The 20,579-nt window shown below is 43.2% G+C and overlaps 1 protein-coding gene across 1 annotated transcript in view; it reads left to right on the top strand.

Annotated features, from left to right (window-relative positions):
- The window catches only part of chsy1 (chondroitin sulfate synthase 1), a 69,730-nt gene extending 53,016 nt beyond the window's left edge, over positions 1-16,714 (top strand). The window contains exon 3 of the mRNA XM_074624581.1: positions 13,542-16,714. Within this exon, the coding sequence (XP_074480682.1) occupies positions 13,542-15,134 (1,593 nt within the window). The 3' untranslated portion in view covers positions 15,135-16,714. The remainder of the gene's footprint in view (positions 1-13,541) is intronic.
- Positions 16,715-20,579: the final 3,865 nt, after the last annotated feature.

The following is a 20,579-nucleotide window of genomic DNA, read 5'->3' as shown; positions in this document are numbered from 1 at the left end:
GGAAAAAAAGAGCCTTCTGCGTTTGTCCTCTAAACTTTACTCGTTGGCTTGCTTTCCTCACTTCCGTTTCTCTTCTCGTGCACTGATTCGTTCAAGCTGAACAGCCAATCAGAGGGATTTTCCCGATTCGACATGCTGAATTGGCCAAAAAGCCTCAGACACGGGCAGACTAGAGCCGACGGGCACTCGCCGACAGCCCAAAATTGGCCGATGCCCGACCTTCAGCTTGGTGTGTCGGGGCCTTTAGGCTGAGTGTCAGGATTTTCACCGTCTTTTTTCAATCGAGTAGCGAGCGTATGCGGCTGCCTTCTTTCAGAGTCCTCCAACTTTTTTCAGTGTCTGCGGTGCTGATCTCTCCTGGTAAAGTGATACTTTTTTTATTTTTTTTGTAATTTTGCCCCGACCTGAAGTCACTTAAGAAAGAAAGTCAGAATCTGAGAAAATATCAGTTCTTGGTCCAGACTTTACCATCCAAATTCTAGTTGTTCTTGTTGAACTGTGAGGAATCTGAGGCAACATTTTTTTTTTCACATCGTCTCAACTCTCTTCTGTAATTGAGTCGTAACAGTGCATATCTCCCATCTCTCCCTGGAGCCGGAGCTAAAGAAGACATCTGGATAGAGGGACCGGCTGGAGGGAACAAAGGGCCTTTTCTGCTCCCTGTCACCCTGTCCTGTCCAGTCCAGAGTGGACACACACAAACCGAAGGGCCTGTTCACATTCCTCCTTTATTAGTGCTCTCAGTATGCTGGAGGAATAAGAGCTCATATTCAGCTAATGGCACTTATCAAGGTGATCGTCTTCTAATTGGGATGTACAACACACAAAGCCTGTCCGGAGGCTTCTTCACTCTCTGATTTATGATCAAGACTGAAAGTGATGAAATATCACGGAAAATAGATTTGAAAAATGCACCGGCAGTTTATAGAATGAGTCTGGTGTTATTCTATCTGTAACATTGAACCATGTTGTGGTCTAAATGTCTTAGCAATGTACAAATGATTTAAACGTGTCTTATGCTACCTTCTTAAGACTCCAGTGTAATAAATGTAAAGGCAAAAAAATTCTAAAAAATGACAATCCTTCACTTTATCGGTTTGATGAATACGGGCTCAGAGGTAATGCTGTCATGGAAACAGTGGAGTGGAGTTGCTGGAGGAGGGGGATAGTGTTACTTGGTCAGATTTCAACCAGCTGGTCTGTGAACTGGGATTTCTGCCAATGTGTTGAATCATCAAGTCTAGCAATGACCTAACTGGAACAAGACTGCGGAGTAGAGGAAATCAATAGTACATTCAGCTGCCAAGGATTGTACAGTATATACTGACAACAAATGATAAATGCTTTCCTTTTTCAACTTGTGCTACTTCACAGTATGATTTCACTCGGTGCTATTTTATTAGGCTGCTGCTCAGACAGGGTGGCAGTAGTCCCCACCAGCAGCAGCAGCAACCTTGAGAAAAGGAAATCTAGAGAATGGGTGTGTGGATAGATGCAGTTGTAGTGCGACACGATTGCATCAAGTGATTTGCATAAGTCAGATTCTTCTGGTTGTGCTGCAATGAAGGGACAGGAACATGTCAGTGCTTGCGTCATATCCCTGTGGGCATTTCTCCATAAAACAACTCAGCCTTACTCACACTGCTGCTAGGATCCTGAAAAGTGGTTTGGAAAAGTCCGGCATCTGTCCGCATGTTTGTTTTTGTATTTGGTGAATTTCCAACTAAGAAAAGAGGAAAATCATTTTGGACCTGGAATGTCTCTGTTTTAGCCGTTTGTGGCCCAGTAACTCTGGCGATGTTATTCTAAGCATACAAGAAAGGAAAAGATAGCCCTTTTCAACCAGTGTTGTTTGTACACACGCGCTTAATGAATGACAATTATATATGTTAGTTAAATAGTCCTCATCTAAGTTTGGAGCAGTGATATGTGAGCTGTTAACGACATTAATAAATCCAAGGAAATGAATTATTAATTAATTAATCAGTTGCATTGGTTGTAGGGCTGCACGATTATGGCCAAAATGATTATTTTGATCAATATGGAGATCACGGTTATTTATCACGATTATTCATAGATTTTAGGGACGAAATATTTTTTATCGCAAATTTACATTTAAATAAACAATGCACTGTTTTCACTTCTATGTTGTACTAGATTCCAACCATCAAAAAATTCTAAACGTTATTATTTTACTTTGTTATCGTCATCTATAGTGATTATTTATATAAAACACACAATTCAAATGATTAGGAAATAAATTATTTTTATTTTTATTGTATTTTATTTATTTTTCTTGCCAAAAACTCCATTTTACAAGATTACATTTGAACACATCATGATAGCGTTATAATCTACCATCGCCCAATACTCGTTTTTACTGAGTAGAGCTTGATCGCACCATAACGAAGCTGTGTAGCGTGTAGCTCAGTGCTGTTGGCAGATGAGCCGTTCGTTGTGATCACTCTGAGCAGCATCATGGGAATGAATTACAATATAATAAGAGTTTGATTAAGTTAGTTCTTCTTAAGGTTGACAAATTTGAGCTTGATGTCTTCTTCTGAAGAACTTCCACTCCAACGACATGTTGTGTGCGTGCGTGCGTGCGTGCGTGCGTGCGTGCGTGCGTGCGTGCCGACGTAAAACCTTCATGTGGCGGCTGCACATGTGTGTCTGACCGGCAAAAAACAGATATATGAGCATATGAGACTGCTGAAAACAGGCCGGCTTCAATCTGAGGATAAATATATAGAGAGAGTGTGTGTACAGCCTCTGCTGTTCTCTTACAGTCATTGAGCTACTGTATACCTGAGGAATAAAGTCTCATAATTTTCCTTTTTTTTTTTTTTTTACCGTGGTGTCGAATTGGGTATCGAGAATCGTGGAAATTCACTGGTATTGGCATCGACTACTAGATTTATGGTATCGTGACATCCCTAGTCGATCATGTTCATTTAATTGTGGGATGCCAAAATCGTGATTGCGATTAGTATTCGATTGGTTGTGAAGCCCTAATTTTTGGCAAGGAAAGGATTTAATATGTCTGATCCTGCAGACAGAATCTATTCTCTCTTCTTTCTACTCATCGAGGTCTCCTGTCTTCCTCCATCTCTATGTTCCATCCATGTCCCCTCTCTGTCTCTCAAGGTAAACAAGCACTTACTAATTTTATGAATTTTACAAATGACTTACTATATTTTCTCAGATAATGGCTAGCAGCTTGGTCGTCAGGAATAGATAAAAGCCAGCCCCAAATACAGGCCAGGCGAAACAAAACAAGGGTTGGTGAACTCCTGGTGCCTGCCATACAATGTGCATGCCTACTAAGTAGGGATGCATCGATACCACTTTTTTCAGACCGAGTACAAGTACAAGTTCTTACATTTGGCTACTCACCGATACCGAGTACAGATACAAGTACTTCTCTGTGCCAAAAGACCCTCGTTAACAGCCAGCTGGAGGGTGTGAGCGACACACGACAGGCTGGGGAGTCCCGCATACGAGGCGGTGTGCCGCGACAGGCTCTAGGTTGGCTTGGAAAGGCTCGGGGCGAAGGGGCACGATATGGTTGGGGCGGACTGTCCTCAGTACGCCCCAACCATATCGTGCCCCGGCCCACGTAAAAGGCGCCAGGGGTCTGTGGCGTTGTCGGCAACCCACCCGACCCGTCTTGAAACACGGACCAAGGAGTCTGACGCACACACGAGTCAGAGGGTGCAAGCAAAACCCCGTGGCGCAATGAAAGTGAGGGCCGGCTTACGCCGGCTGAGGTGGGAGCCCAGCGTGGTCGGGTTACCACCAGCCCGTCTCGCCCGCACCGTCGGGGAGGTGGAGCGTGAGGACCTGAAAGATGATGACGAGAGGTTAATGTCATTCTGCTGTAAAGTGGTATCGGTGCCGTTTTGCTAGTACGAGTACATTAGCACAGTATCGGACCCGATACCCGATACTGGTAACGGTATCAGTGCATCCCTACTACTAAGCATAATATACATTTCCATCACTTTAATGTGATACATTTTCAGTACTATGTTTTTCTGGATTACTCATCTAAAGGGATATTGTCCTACTTCATGTATGTGTGATGATTTGCCAGTCAAACTGTATTTTGTAGTAACGTAAATAGCCAGTATCTACATTTTAAGTACCATAAGACAACTGTTCGAGTCAATGTGAATTTCCACAACACATTCATGGAAATGTGTCACAATAAAAGCCTTGTTGGGAAATGAAGGGGTTCTGTCAACTGAAAAGCTAAAGGGCTTTAATTTGAAACAGATACAGGAAGTGTTGAGTTTGTATTATTTTTTTCATAAAATTTCATCAACATGATGTATGAGCAGTTTGTCAAAGTAAGAATCTCTACTTTTGTAGCAGTTGTTGTGAGATTTGAATGAGCCTACCTCTGATGTGAAGTCATCTGGTGTCACAATTCTGTTGATGGTACAACCACCTCCCATCACACACACCAATACCATATTCTTTGTTATTATACTGTTTGCCTCGCACCAATAAGCCAAAGAAAATTCCTCGTGTATACCCCTTACACCTGGCAATAAACACCTTTCTGATTCTGATTCTGATTCTGATATTGTGGAGCTGTCTTTAGGTGTGAGAAGCTTTTCCCTGAGTTGAGAAATTAGTTAGGACAGACCACTTTCACTTACAAAAGAGTCAATTACAGCAACATAATACTGTCTTCAATTAGATTTGCATGGCCCGCTCAGAGGCAGGCGCTGCCTATTGTCCTGCAGATTAAACACAGGCAGCGCAGCGGCCACGCTGCTTACTGCTCGGACTGAACCTCAGGCCTCACTCCCACTGCCTGCCTGCTGCACCAAGCCTTCCAGCATCACACACACACAAACATATCCAAACACATGCTCATACACACAGTCTGTTGTACTGGTGGGTGACTGCAAGCATGCATTTACTTTGCTGTGTGACTGGAGCATCATTTAATACTACAAATCTGCTTTAAAGAGCTGGCTGAACGCTGCTTGCTCCTGACATTCAGTACGTTTTTAATTTAATTTTAGTGCTGCACTTCCATAAAGTAACTAATAAAATAAAATATCCTGACTTTCAATACTGAGATAACCCTGATTACATTATTATGACATTTGTCAACAATTGTAAGATTGTTGGAATCTGTGATTTTGTCACTTAATGACACTCCCAACCCTTTGTTCCAGGACTGTTTGTAACTTCTTACACGTATAAATCATTGCGAGTTGGTGTCCCATGCGCGCTCGCGTGTGGCTACGCTGTTCAGACTCAGACTCCAACATAAACTACAGTGAAGCACCAAAACCTCTTGGTTGTATCTAGTGAAGCCCGTCTGTTAAACAGTGTTGGCCGCGATCGGAGGACGCGGGGGAGACAATAGCTTTGGTCTCCAGGACCGGAGTCTCTGCTGTACTCTGCTCCTCTGCCTGCCTGCCTTCACTCACACACCGCGCTCGTTCTCGTCGTTTCGCTCCGCTCTCACGTGCATGAGCGCACACTACACACTGCAGAAGAGTTAGTTTAGCTCTGAGAATATCTAGTGGACGTTTGTGCAGAAATAACTGCTGCAGCTCCTCCAGACCAACAGAGGTTTCCCGTGTCTTGTGAAGTGACGGGGCTCCGCAGAGAGAAACGTTATCGTCTCCGACCAAAACTCCGGTGTCTCCCCTGTTCCCTCCGGCCGCGGTCGGGAGGCTGAGGCAGGAAAAGCCAACGCTAGGATCAGCATTGATTCATGGAGAGACCTTCGTCTGGTCAGCTAACATTACTGCCAAGCAGCTGAAATATAGAGTGATATTGTGCTTTTAGCTGACGTGTGTCTCATCACTGTTTTGAGCGATGCTCGTTCATGTCTATGTAGCGCGAGCAACAGGACGCTGACTTTCGTTGACTTAACGGCCACAGGTGTCGCTGTTAACAAGACATTCTGATTCTTACAAACAGTCCCTTTAAGACATAACACTGTAATTTAGTGCTATAGAAGTTTCAGATTTGACCAAGTTTACTGTTTCATTGTTTCCACCTAGAAGATTTTTGCTAATAAAACAAGTTTTACTAATAATACTAATGGTGTTGAGCAGTTTTTAGGAGTTATTCTACGTGTCAAGGATTTCAGAAGTACAAATGGGTTCATTGTTTCATTGGCAGTGGTATTGTAGGTCCCGTGGATGATAGAACATGTACCTGATAATGCTACATTATGAATCTGTAGCACAGTGCTGCTTGGCTAAACGACGGATCTAAAAGCTAACATACGGATGTTATTGGGTGAAGGTCAATTTTAATGTTATCATGATGTGTTCAAATGGAATCTTGTAAAATGTAGTTTTTGGTGAGAAACTTGTGGTGGATCATCAGGGATTAATACATTTGTAAAAAAAAAAAGTATGCAAACGGTAATAAAGGAGTGCATGGTGAAGTACATGGGATTTATTGTTTTGTGTTTTACCGTGGTGTTGGAATTGGGTATCGAGAATTGTGGAATTTTACTGGTATTTGTATCGATTAAGGAACCATTACCAATCGGAGATCACCTTTCCTGTCTTTTAATGTGTTTAATAGTAAACCGAGTTGGTCTCTGGTGTAGTAGTAAACTTTTCCTCCAGCTGGATGTCCTGAGTGAGTCTTAAAGGATAACTTTGGTATTTTTCAATCTGGATCCTATTTTCCCATGTTTTTGTGTCTAAGTTGTTGTTGTTGTTGTGTCTAAGTTAATGGGGCAACCGTTTTTGAAATTGGTTCAGTATTGTAAGACAGGCTCAGATTGTTATTCTAAGTGTCTGGCAACAATATGGAAAGGACCCTACAGAGAAATAAAACCTTTTTCTTTACATTTCGCTTCATCCGGTCTGTTTGTTATTGTGTCTGAGTCCCGCTCAAGGAGAAGTCTCGTTGTGAAATCTGAATATCCCTATACTCTGGCTCAAATAGATACGGTTCTTCCGGCAACACGTCACATCGCGAGATTTCAGATCGAGACTTCTCCTTGATCTTTCCATAATGTCAGACACTTATAATAACAATCAAAGCCTGTCATGTTAAAAACAAGCACTTTCAGTGGACCTAAATTAAGGTGCCAGCTTGCCCCAATAGGATTACATTGCAGCCTGTGAGCAACTGTCGTCTACAGCGCTCTCCCTCAATAATGGACCAGTTTCAGAAATGATTGTCTCTATTAGTCAGTCAGACACAGAAACATGGGAAAATATGGTCCAGGTTGAAAAACACAGAAGTTCCCCTTTAAGGGCTGCCAGGCTGGATTTCTGTGGCATGGCGTGTAGCAGTATGTTTATTTAGGGTCTGAACGGGATAGGGTCGGGATAATGGTTTCATTTCACCAATGTAATCAAAGCACAGACCCTTCTCATGGCCTTGATCTGTGTTCATTGGTTTGGTATCTCCCTTCACTTCAGATAACTTTATCCTCATTCACTGTGTTGTTGGTTTGATAATACTGTTTCTCTTGCTCCGCCTTGTTTGTGTTGACTCGAACTGTACGATGAAACTGAAAACATACATAGGTCTGCAGTGTCTGATAGTACACTAACATGGACTTCTTCCGAACTTCTAATTTGAACCCACCGCATATAGCGTGATGCACACAATGTCCATTTGTTGGTGGTCCTAGAGTGTCTACCCTTTTACAGTCCATACATTTGTGTCTTGAGATTGTGGTGTGACTAAGCATTTTATATGGTGGCTCCAGTTCTGTCAGTATCCTGAAAACCTTCTTCCAATCGGCCACATGTCTTTGCATATAAATCTTGCTATCTTATCGGTTAATGGCCATTTTACGAGCTTCTGGCGAGGGTTCTGTGGATGAGTGTGGTGAAAAAGTAGGCAGTCAGATCTTGCCTATTTTTGACGCGTGCCACGCGGTTCACAGCAACAACAGACAGTGAAAGTGATCTATTGACTGTATATTAACATCATATCAGCTACATTACTACAGTTTACATGTCTAGACATCTGTAGAATATGTCACGGACAGTGAAGGTGATTTATTGACTGTATATTGACATCATACCAGTAAGATTACTACAGTTTCGATGTCTATCTGTAGAATATGTTACTGAGATGAAAAAAAGACTTCTTTTTAAATCAACACTTCCTGCTTTCATTTAAAAAAAAAAAAGCCCCCAAGCGTTTTTTCTGTAGACAGAATTCCTTCATTTGTTAACACGAGGCTTTTATTCTGAAATATGTGTCGGACAGTGTTGTAGAACATGCAGTGACTTGGAGAGCTCCATGAATGAATATAGTACGGAGTTTAAATTGTGGATTACTACTATTATTTACAGATTACCACACGTTTCTTAACCTTTCTCTGTCTAAAATAAATATAAATGATATTTATAATGAAATTAAATTGCAATTAAAACGCAAACTCTATGTAGAAAGAAAGAGCTGACAGCAGCAGCTGCAGCAGCAGAAACGCAGCAGACACGCAGCTGAAATGCAACTGGTGTGAACTCCCGACGCGTGAATCACGCAGCCGCCACACGCTCCTGACGTTCCTGGTGTGTCCGAGGCTTAAGGATTTATTGTAAATCACAAATAATTTTGGGTCTAATATGATGTGTTAACAGTGTTTATTTAAAATGAGTTCAGTATTGGGGTAAAGATCTTAGAGCTGCTATTCCGCTTATCATCAGCTCACAGAGCTGAAGCCTTGTGTGCTTCATTTGAAACACAACAACATGTGTGTTTGAAATGAAGCATACAAGGCTTCAGCTCCCAGCAGTACCTTCTGACTTACCATTGCCTTTGTTAGAGAATCATTCTAGTTGGGGCAGGGATGTTGTGAGGTTAATGACTGTGAAAAAATCGCACTAAGGAGTCAGAAGTTGAGGTCAGGTAATTAGGAAGAGTGCTAATGATGGTGTAGCCACAGGAGATAGCCATAAACATCCTGACCAATTGGCTGTCAGCTGATGACCACTGGTGTTACCCTGCTGGATACAGTCTGAGCCAACAACTGATCTAGCCTGGAAAAATACTGTGGGGAGGGAAACTATTCAGTTTGTCCCAATAAAACGAATGCAGAGAAAAGCATGGGGCAGTTAACTGGAAGCTTATTATTACCAGAAGTGTAAGAATGACCCTTTCAGACATGCACCCCTTTATGTTACTCTGATGGCAATTTAACATCGTCTGTCTCACAGCTGAGCGTCCTGGTCACATTTATTATCTTATTTTTAAATCAAATTATTTATGTATTTTCTCTCGATAATTATCTCTTATACACAGTATCAGTTTAATAAACTAGAAAACACAATGCGGCAGGCTCCCCCCTACATTTTCAATATTTATTCATGACAACTGCATGGATGAATCGTAGGGATGTCCTGATCAAGTTTTTTTGGCCCTGATCTAGGTCCGAGTCCTTTTAATATTTTTTAATACAGAGTCCAATCCGATACTTAAATAAATATACAGAATGTTGATACATCTGACACATGAATCCAAATACTCTAGGTCCTTGTTCTTAACTATGAAGCTGCTAAGCTTAAAATCTTCAAATGATATTAAGGTAATTTTTTTTTTGGCCTGCCATTAACTTACTCACAGAATTAACATTATTAGTAACTACGGATGTCCATAATTAACCGTTTAACTGTTAACAGACATTAAGCATTTTAACCGATTAACGCTATCGGTTAAAACGGTTAAAAGAAATGTTAATAATGAACTCAAAAGCTGAGCGGCTCAGAGGAGCGGCTCGTCACATTAAGGAGAAAAGCTGGTCCACCATAACAGCCCACCTTAAGAGGCGGAGCCGGAGCTGCAGGATACAGGAAGTCGGCTCCGGTCTCCGGCTCGCTTGAGCGGAGCGGAGGAGTTGTAGTTTCGTAGCATTTATTCACCGACAAATAAACTGTACACACACTGCTACACCTACGTTCACAACTAGAACGCCACCAACAACCTCACACTCACCACCAACACACACACACGGTCTGTTGGACACTCACTAAAGTTACTCAGACTACGTGTGCGGCGGCGAGCATGAAGCCTCCGGCAATGCTAGAGCTGCTAACGTAGCACAAATACACACACTGTTGGCCACTCGCTAAAGTTATGCCGGGCAGACAAAGTATTGTTCCACCGGGCAGACACACAGTTGACAACCTGCTAAACTAAACTAAATGTGCGGTGGAGACTTTTACTGGGAAAGTGTCTGCATGTCCGCGACACTACACGCAGCATCGTAGCTGCTAAGTTAACGCTCCCGGACGGTGAACTGGGGACTCCCGTCAACCAATATCTGTTGTGCTCCTACAGCTGGTACGAGGCAAAAATCTTGTCAGTTAACTTTTAATCATCGGTTAACGAGGGTCGGTTATCGGTTAAGACATTTTTTCAAAATTAGCATCCCTATTAGTAACAGTTAATACGACCTGCTGCCGGCGATGTTTGTCATTTTAACCAGGGCTGCCGCCTTTTCAATTTAGTTAGGAGTGAGATTCAATATCAGTGAAGTCGGTAGGGCCAATTAGAGTAGGCCAGGTCATGCCTTTGCCATGGTAGGAAAAATATCGCACCAGGGACGGTCCGGTGATGTCATTCCACATAATAATTAACCATGTGCTTCTGTTCGTTGCACAGAGTTTGTATTTTCAGAACAATGGCCGTTCGTTTTCAGGACGGGCTGACAGATAAATTGGGTTTCGGTCCAATGGGATTCTTTTTGGACTATTTCAGAATAATGGTCATTAGAACAATGGCATGGCACCCATACCTCAATTGTAATGCAACCACCTAAATCTGAAAGCCTATAGAGATGAAAAGCCAAGTCAATAATCAAGAGCAATGATGAATAAATATGGTTGATCAGCATGCTTGCCAACGTCCAGACATCATCGCTTAAATGATGCTGATTAATCGCACTGTGAGTGTCGGATATAAAACTGCGGGCAGTGCTTTTGGTTTGAAAGAGTACTACACATGAATTTCTGTTAGTTGTTGCACATGCAATGGCCCTGGTTTCAGATGTAAAGGCTGACCCTTCACCTCTTAAGGCACAGCTTGGCTCAAGACTTCCATTAATGACAAGGTTACAGTGTGTTTTGATTGGCAGGCTGCCCTCTCTTAGGTGCAGAGGAATGCAGGCTAAAGCCATGGAAAAGCAAAGAGTTACTCAGGCAGTTCCTGTGATCGTATTCGGCTTCAGGTATCATTTTCCATAGCTTTCAGGCCCGTCCTGTCTTATTCCCTGTATGGCCTTTCCCTGGGGATCAGGCTTGTGGCTGCATTCCAGAGCCGTCCTCTCAAATTAGACTTTCTAGAGGCTGCAGCCGTTCTGATGCTCCCTTCATTGGAAGGCAACATACACAAACCTTGCCTTCTTGACCATGGTTGAGATTCTGCCAGCGGCTCCAAAGCAGCTGTCCCAATGTTTACACTTTTAGCCTCCTGCGATTTGAGGAACAGTAGGTTTGTAAAACTCCAGCAGGTATGCAGTAAACACTCACTCACTTACTTATTTTTTCAACCTAAAAACGCCGCTGTCCGTCTGACTGTGTAAAACATACTGGCTGTGGATGAAGAGGGTACAGGTATATCGACTACATATAGGGCTGGGCGATATGGCCTAAAAATCATATTGCCTAAAAATATAGCGATACACGATATATACAATTACACCACTATGATGATTCTTGTAGTCCCTGCAGTATATGTCTGCATTAAAACCTTCTTGTTTATATTCATTAGTGGATTCTGTTGGAACTATTTTAATCTGGCATGCAAAAAAGGAGAAATCACAAGTTCAATTTAACAAAACAGAATCCAACAGTATTCACTTTAACCAAATAGTTATCTGGCAATACATGCTTTATATACTTTGATAAATACAAACACACACACACACAGTTTTTAATGGCGTGTAATAAGTGTAAAGTAACTTATTGTTATGTTTACCAGTAAGCTGTTATAACATTGCTGATGATAAAAAAAAAAAATCCCACTTGCATTCGCAAGGTGCAGCCTGTGGCCAAAGCAGTCTGGTCCATTTATTCAGGCTCACAGCTTTGGTTCTGTTAGCTGGACATTCAGATCGGTAGTTGTGGAGAAGTGGGTCACCTCTGTTAGCTGGACATTCAGATCGGTAGATGTGGAGAAGTGGGTCACCTCTGTTAGCTGGACATTCAGATCGGTAGATGTGGAGAAGTGGGTCACCTCTGTTAGCTGGACGTTCAGATCGGTAGTTGTGGAGAAGTGGGTCACCTCTGTTAGCTGGATGTTCAGATCGGTAGTTGTGGAGAAGTGGGTTACCTCTGTTAGCTGGATGTTCAGATTGGTAGATGTGGAGAAGTGGGTCACCTCTTTTAGCTGGACGTTCAGATCGGTAGTTGTGGAGAAGTGGGTCACCTCTGTTAGCTGGACGTTCAGATCGGTAGTTGTGGAGAAGTGGGTCACCTCTGTTAGCTGGTTGGCCAACTTTTCTCTCACTAAAATGTAGAACTCCAGAAAGAGATTTCTCCGCAAAAAAATTACGACCAGGCAGTTCATATTTTGGATCAAGTGTCTTAATGAGTCTTTTGAATCTGGGCTTTTCAACTACGCTAACCGGCGTTGCAACATAGTTTACAGCGGCCGTGATTTCTTTTCCATTTTTCACTTTTTTCGTCATATGGGATTGTTTTGGAAAGCGAGGAAGCCAGAGTCATTTGCGTCTGGGCTGGTTCTGGTTGCTTTGGTCGTGTTCTCGCTACCGTACTCGCTTTGCCGCTTCAGTTCTTTCGCTTTCTCCAGGCTTTCTTTCTCTCTCCGCTGCTTCCCTCCATAAACAAAAACACGCCGGCCGAATACGTCACACACTCGCCCAGGAGAACGTTCTGGATGGAGGCGGAGTCTGTGACGTATGTGTGTGTGTGTGTGTGTGTGTGTGTGTGTGTGTGTGTGTGTGTGTCTGAGAGGGAGCCGGCGGGAGAGAAGGAAATGCCAAAGCGAGTCTCATGCCGGTGGCTTAAAAACATTACATGACAATTTGTAGTCGATAGTCATTTTATACACCGCGCGTGGGACAAGTCATCAACTATATTCTACGCATTTCTGCTTTTTCTTGTTCAAAAGCGTTTGATAAATTGCTCATTCTGTCTTCCTTACTGGCAGATTGTGTTGTATTAATGGATAGTGAGCATAGTTGTTGTTGACTTGAGTTAAATACGACCTCAAGTTGGTTCCATTCTCTCCGCTCCGGCCTCTGCTCTGAACTCTCTTAATGTATGGTCAAAACTGTTTGGGTGGGCTGCCAACATCCAGTAGACACACTGTATGGAACGTTTATTGAAGCTCTGTAGCTCAACAGACTGGTACTTAAAGCAAGGTGCTCATCATGTTCTGGCAACATCATGGATCTGAGTGCAGCTGGGAACAAAAATTGATCGTCATACCTTCATCTGTCATTCAGTAAGCTGCGTGATGTGAAGTGATATTTTCCATTTCAATGAGCATGTGTAATAACATCCAGTGTTGCAAATGTACATGGCCTCAGTGGCACTAACACAATCCATATCCTGTCTCCACAGATGCAGCAGCTCTTCTATGAAAACTACGAACCAAATAAGAAGGGCTACATACGAGATCTCCACAACAGCAAGATCCATCGAGCCATCACTCTCCACCCCAACAAGAACCCTCCTTACCAGTATCGCCTACACAGCTACATGCTCAGCCGGAAGATCGCAGACCTTCGCCACCGAACCATTCAGCTCCACCGAGAGATCGTACAGATGGGGCGCTACGGAGCGAACGAGCCCAGCCGGGAGGACCTCCAGCTCGGCATGCCGCCTTCGTTCATGCGCTTCCACCCGCGGCAGAGAGAGGAGGTCCTGGAGTGGGAGTTCCTGACAGGGAAGTACCTGTTCTCATCTTCCGAAGGGCAGCCGCCCCGCCGCGGGATGGATTCCTCCCAGAGGCAAGCCCTGGATGACATCATCATGCAAGTGATGGAGATGATCAACGCCAACGCCAAGACACGGGGTCGGGTCATAGACTTCAAAGAAATCCAGTATGGCTACCGGAGAGTCAATCCCTTATACGGGGCAGAGTATGTGCTGGATCTGCTGCTGCTGTACAAGAAGCACAAAGGAAAGACCATGACAGTCCCTGTGAGGAGGCATGCCTACCTGCAGCAGACCTTCAGCCAGATCCAGTTCAGAGAGGAGGGGGAGATGGATGCCAGAGCTCTGGCCAGTCACATCAACAAGGATTCAGACTCCCTCTCATTTCTGTCCAACTCCCTCAAGATGCTGGTGCCCTTCAAGCTGGCCACCTCTGGCCAGGACCAGAGGGAACCGAAAGAGAAGAAAGTCAACATCTTGGTTCCCCTGTCGGGACGCTATGACATCTTTGTGCGCTTCATGACCAACTATGAACGGGTTTGTCTGATCCCCAACCAGAACGTCAAGCTGCTGATCCTGCTCTTCAGCACAGACAATAACACGGAGCGGGTGAAGCAGGTGGAGCTGATGAGGGAGTATCACATGAAGTATCCCCGGGCCGAGATGGAGATAAAGCCCGTCACCGGCTCCTTCTCCAGGGCTCTGGCTTTGGAAGTGGGTTCCTTGCACTTCTCTAACAATTCACTGCTCTTCTACTGTGACGTGGATCTGCTCTTCACCAGCGACTTCCTCAAGCGATGTCGGACCAACACAGCCTTGGGGGAGCAAACCTACTTCCCCATCATCTTCAGCCAGTACGACCCCAAGGTGGTGTACGCTGGGAAGGTCCCTAGCAACAACCACTACGTCTTCACCTCCAAGACAGGTCTGTGGAGGAACTACGGCTTCGGGATCGTCTGCGTCTACAAGGGAGACTTGGTCCGAGCCGGAGGCTTCGACACCTCTATACAGGGGTGGGGATTGGAGGACGTGGACCTTTTTAATAAATTTGTCCAGTCAGGGATTAAGTTGTTCAGAAGCGCAGACACGGGGATAGTGCACGTTCACCACCCCGTCATATGTGACCCCAACCTGGAGGCAAAGCAATATAAGATGTGCCTGGGCTCCAAAGCCTCGTCGCACGGCTCCACCCAGCAGCTGGCCGAGCTTTGGCTGGAGAAGAACGACCACGGCTTCAGGAGACCGGCCAGCAATAACGGTTCAGTTAGGACAGCGTGAGAAAAGCCAGGCTGCAGACTTGTCATAAACTGAAAAGTGAACCCCGGTCTGTGCTCACTTCTCACTGCGTGGTGTTTTCACTACCTAATTTATTTTTTACTGAAATGAAAGACTTCACATGGATATATTTTGAAAATATGTCTTTTTTTTTTTTAAAGAAAAAATATACAGAAACGCCATGTTGAACAATTCATAGAGACAGTCTGTGTTCTAGTACGGAAGGACATGTTTTGATTCATGTTCAATGGAATATTTTGTGAGCCTGATTACTTCAGGGGCTTGACGCTCCTCTAAGCCTGTTCCATGTTATCTGTCAGGACGGTGGGAGGAGGGCAGGTAGGAGTTGTTAGCGTGTACCTCAGTGAAGTACACCGTCATGGTCGTTAAATAGTCCACGTGTCCTGTGTGCAGAACACCGACTGGTGTCCATGTCCTCTCAGACCAGCAGTGCTCCAAACAGAACTCTTGAATGTTTACAGAAGACTGATTGTCAACAACATTTCATCAAACTGAACTCAGATCACAGCTATCTCAGTTACTGAGGGCCATTTCATTACATCGCTTTCATTTTTACAGTGGTTTTCATTTCCATCTGCTTTTATGGTTTTGGTAATATGACCCAACACTGTTTTTTCTTTATTATTAATTTTCTGTGAACCCAACTGCTGGATTTTTATATCTGCAATTCATCTTTTGCTGTCTAATTTATTGAATTTGCAGGCTCCATTTTCTACTCTCTGACTGTTTGAAATGTGTATATTGGAAAGACTGTATGACCATGTCAGTTATGGGATGGTGCTTTTTTCATGTTTCCTTTTCTTAAACTCATTATCACCAAAGAGTTTTGCACAGTCTGCTTTAGGTATCATATTGCCTGTGTGTGTGTGTGTGTGTGTGTGTGTGTGTGTGTGTGTGCGTGTGCGGGTGCGGGTGCGGGTGTGGGTGTATGTATGGGTGTGAGCGTGTGTGCGTGTGCGTTTTGGTGTTTTGCAGGCACAAACATGAAACTGACTGTGTAATGGAGAGTAAACACAAAAGCTCTATCTATCCCAGGCCTTTGTGATGGGTGGAGTGGGAACCAGTCTGGCCTTTAATCCCAGTGGGTTGAAATAAATGGGAGCAGCACTCTGGTCGACCAGCTCAAGTAACACATCGCTGTCCCCTTTTTATAAAGGACTTTCTTTTATTTTGAAATAAAAAGTGGTGTGGCTGGTCCCAGTCTACTGAGGTGTGGCTTCAGTGCTGATTCCATTGTGATGTGATGTGAAAGCCCACATTGTCTGGACCTGTGTTCCAGGTTTGAGGGGCAGAACATTTCCTCATGGGCCTCGCTGTCCTGCTCCTGCCTGTGTCGCGCATAGGCAGGTACTGTACGTTGTAGCACTCCATCGGGTTAACGTTCCTCTTACAACATGAATGGCTGATTTTAAGACTGTTGTAACAGGATGAATGACTGTGTTGTCATTATAGTGTTTTTATTTTCTTGGACTTTTGTTTTGTAATTTTTGTTCTTTCAACTCTGTCCCACTGGGCGAGGTTTTCTATTTAAAAAGAAATAAAATGGGGGAAAAGTATCAAAATCTGCTGTTCTTCTGATGTTTTTTCTCAGCGTGTTACATTCTCAGTTATCACCTGCCAGGATGATGTCACTACAGAAACAACATTCAAAATGCCGAAGTCACCTTTAAAGGTGACTTCGGCATTTTGAGATTTTCATGTTTTTTTATTATAAAGCCAGCTTCAGTCCTATATAAATAATGTGAAAGTATCGAAACACTCAATCCACAGGGAAATACACACAGCCCGTATTCAGAAACTCTGCATTTGAAACAAGCTGTCAGGATTTCTGTCCATTTGTGATGTCACAAATATACAATATTTAGACCCTTTACACAGATTTAAACGTAAACATTCTAAATGTGTCCCAGTTTATTCCTGGTTGCAGTGGATGTGAATGTCATCAGCTGACAGGAAGTACACATGGACCCAAGCTGTTGCCTAGCAACGCAATTCCGTCGCAATTCCGTCATAATGCGCTAAAACAGAGCGTTTAAGACAGAGGGGAAACACAGGCATATTGAGGCAGACAGTATGAGGAAAATAACGTTTTTTTTTAACATGACAGCATGTAAACATGTTCTAGTAGAAACGCAAAATACAAGTATGAACCTGAAATTGAGCACGATATGGGACCTTTAAAGGGACAATGTGTAGGATTTGGTGGCATTTTCTAAAATGTCCTTGCGGAGCTCTGGTACGGTGTTCCGTACACTTTTTGCCCGTCAGCGCCACACCAGGCAGAACTCCTCTGTTGTTAAGATCCAGAAAAGCTTGTTTTTGTGCTCATTCTCCGGGGAACATCCATTAGACCGTCTACGCTTTGACTGATGTCTTTTGGACCGAGAGTTTTTGAGAAAAGTGGTGAAAAGTAACGGCTCCGCCTATGTAGAAAGATCATTAAGCTGAACATGGTTAGTGTACAGAATATAGTTAGTGTACGTTAGTTGGGTTATAAAGAGCACCGGAGAAGAGATGTCGGGTCCTTAAAAGGACCGACAGCAGAGCCAGGAGAACATCAGCTATGATTTCATGTGTAGGGAGGACTCAGCATTGTAGCATTGGTTTAATGACAGCCACTATTTTCTGTACAGTTTATAATGGAAGGCAGTTTATGGCACGGAGTGCGGGGCAGCATTTGACTAAAAATAGTTTAAGTACGGTTATCTGTGTGTAGAAAAACAAAACCTCGTTACTGTGGAAGTCCTGATCTGCCTCAGAGCTTTTCAGATTGTTCATGTCTTCACCGTCTGCAGCAGCGGAGTCAATAACGTAGCTAAATCTGCTAGTGTAGGTTATCTGAGGCCACTTCTTCAGGTCGTCCTCCATCCCTCCATAGTAGAAGGCAGCTATGATCACATTATCCCGTCTGAGCTGTAATAGGTGGTGGTCACACGTTTTACTAGATTTGTTTAATACAATCGCTCTAGGAGAGACGATTAGCGTAGCGTTACTATGGAAAACGATTCAGTGACACCACGCGCCAGAATTTACGGACATTATTCATGCAAGGCATCATGGGGGCCAGGAATGAGGTGGATAGAGAAACTACGGCGGCCTTCAGGTAACGTAAAAACACAGATGGCTCGCTGTAGAGCCAGTGTTTGGTTTGTCCATTCTGGGCTACTGTAGAAAGATGGCGGAGCAACATTTCAGCATTCTGATCTGACGAGAACACAATGATTCTTAGTTTCAGGTGATTATATACTAATAAAAAACCTAGTTATGAATATTATATTACTTTTCTGCTAATGGATCCCCCAAAATGCTACACATTGTTTAACTGTGCCTAAGTGGTGCATAGTAGCCTACGAAAGAAATGAGCAACATCTGCAATGGAGACAGTGAAGCAGGGGTCTTCAGGGCCTGCAGCAGGCGGTTATTAATCCACCCTATAGGGGACATTCCTATGCTAGCATTCATATCCAGTTAATGCAAAGAATCATTTTATAACAGGTTCCTAACTGAAAAGACAACCCAGTAATTGAGATGTGCAAATAATAATGATAATACATCAACAATAGACCTCACTCAGTACATCCTGAAGGAGAGTGTGAAGCAGCTGAGTTGAAGCTTGTTGGTGGTTCTGTGATCTCTGAGCACTGTCAGGAAGCTCCTGCAGGGACAATAAAACAGGCCATCCAAAGCAAATGCTGGGATCAGTCAATACTCAGTCTTTACAGCTCTGCAGCAGACACAAGAGCAGACCGGATCAGTGTTTGTACTGATCCTGAGTTTAATGGATGTGAATACAGTATATCTATATACATGTAAGAAAGAGCAGGTTTGGACAGGTTTCATGCTTATGTCTGATAAGCAGTCCAATAACTGTAGAAATCACAACCAAGCCCAAAAACACATGTCTGGCACAGCGTCAACAACAATCTAAAATGTTATCTTTCACAAAGACAGTGGCTGTATTCGAAACCTCATACTATACTAGTAGTACGTACTGATTTGGCCAAAATGTAGCATGTAGTATGTAGTATGTATGCGAACAAAAGCAAAATCTCCAGTATGCCAAAAATATCCGGATGTCGTACTGATTCGGAAAAAATCTCCAGTCTGCCTCGCCTACTGTATACCACAATGCAAAACGCTGGACCGCTACAAGCTACGGTTACAACAACAGCAGCCAAAAGCGGCTCGTTTTTTAAATTTTTTGTAGCTATTTCATCACTAAATTCACTTCTGAAAGTTTTTGAGGCGAGAAATCAACTGTGTAGATTATTAATATCGGCAGTTTTATGAAGTTAGATGAGTTCTTCTTTTTGTCCAGTGCTTTAAGAGCTGGTTTAAAGGCTAAAGCATCGTCTAGCATACTGCTAGATACATCACTTTAACCGTCACATACTGCATACTACTGAGGAACGCAGTACATAGTATGTACTGTATACTGTATACTGCGTTCCTCAGTAGTATGTAGTTGGCGGTTTCGATTACAGCCAGTATCATGTATTATGTATTACAGGACTGCTGTAATGCATTAAATTACAATGTACATCGACTTCTGTTTTTCCACTCACTCAATTCAATTCAATTCAATTCAATTAATTTTTTATATAGCGTCAAATCATAACAGAAGTTATCTTGAGACGCTTTATATATAGAGCAGGTCTTAGACCGCACACCAGAGTATTATCAGTACCACGGTGGGATAAGAACTAATATTTCATTTAAAAAATTATGAAACACATTTATGCGTTGAGCTTCGAAGTTAATTATTCAACTTGGGAACATCAGTTAACAGAGCACAAGGTGTGTTTGGTAGCTGTTCTGATCTATTTATGCGTACTTTAGATGAATGAAATGATCAGTGGGTATTCCTGTAAACATCTGGTGATGTACTGATCAGCTCTGTAGTCATCATGTAATCAATCAAACAGCATCACAACCGCTACTGAGCGAACGCAAGTGAAATTCGGGGAGATGTCTATCATCTTTGTGTCACACACACACACACACACACACACACACACACACACACACACACACACGCACACGCACACACACACACACACACACACACACGTGTGTGCTGTTTTATAGCCATGCCTTGGCATATCGTCTTTAAAGACACACGTGGAGGCAGCGGGGCCCCTGTGACATTTCACCTCCTGTTCCATACATGCTGTGTGAGAGCATGACACTCTCACTACTGGGCCCCAATTTACTGCACACTTTACCAACAGTAACACTAGCAGCACCACAGTGTCAAAATTCTACTCTACATTTTTGATATTCAACATTTGATTGAAGCAAAAGCAGACAGGAATTAGCAGTGAAATGTACTTAAATATGACGTGGAAAGGAAAAGTTCTTCTTATTACCACCCTCCAAGGACGTCATGTTTTCTGTTTGGTTTGTTTTGTTTATCTGTTTGTCAGC

This window comes from Sebastes fasciatus, chromosome 2 (assembly GCF_043250625.1).
Source record: "Sebastes fasciatus isolate fSebFas1 chromosome 2, fSebFas1.pri, whole genome shotgun sequence".
Classification (NCBI taxonomy): Eukaryota; Metazoa; Chordata; class Actinopteri; order Perciformes; family Sebastidae; genus Sebastes; species Sebastes fasciatus.
The sequence above is the reverse complement of the archived record's forward strand: the minus strand, read 5'-3'. Positions and strand labels throughout refer to the sequence as shown.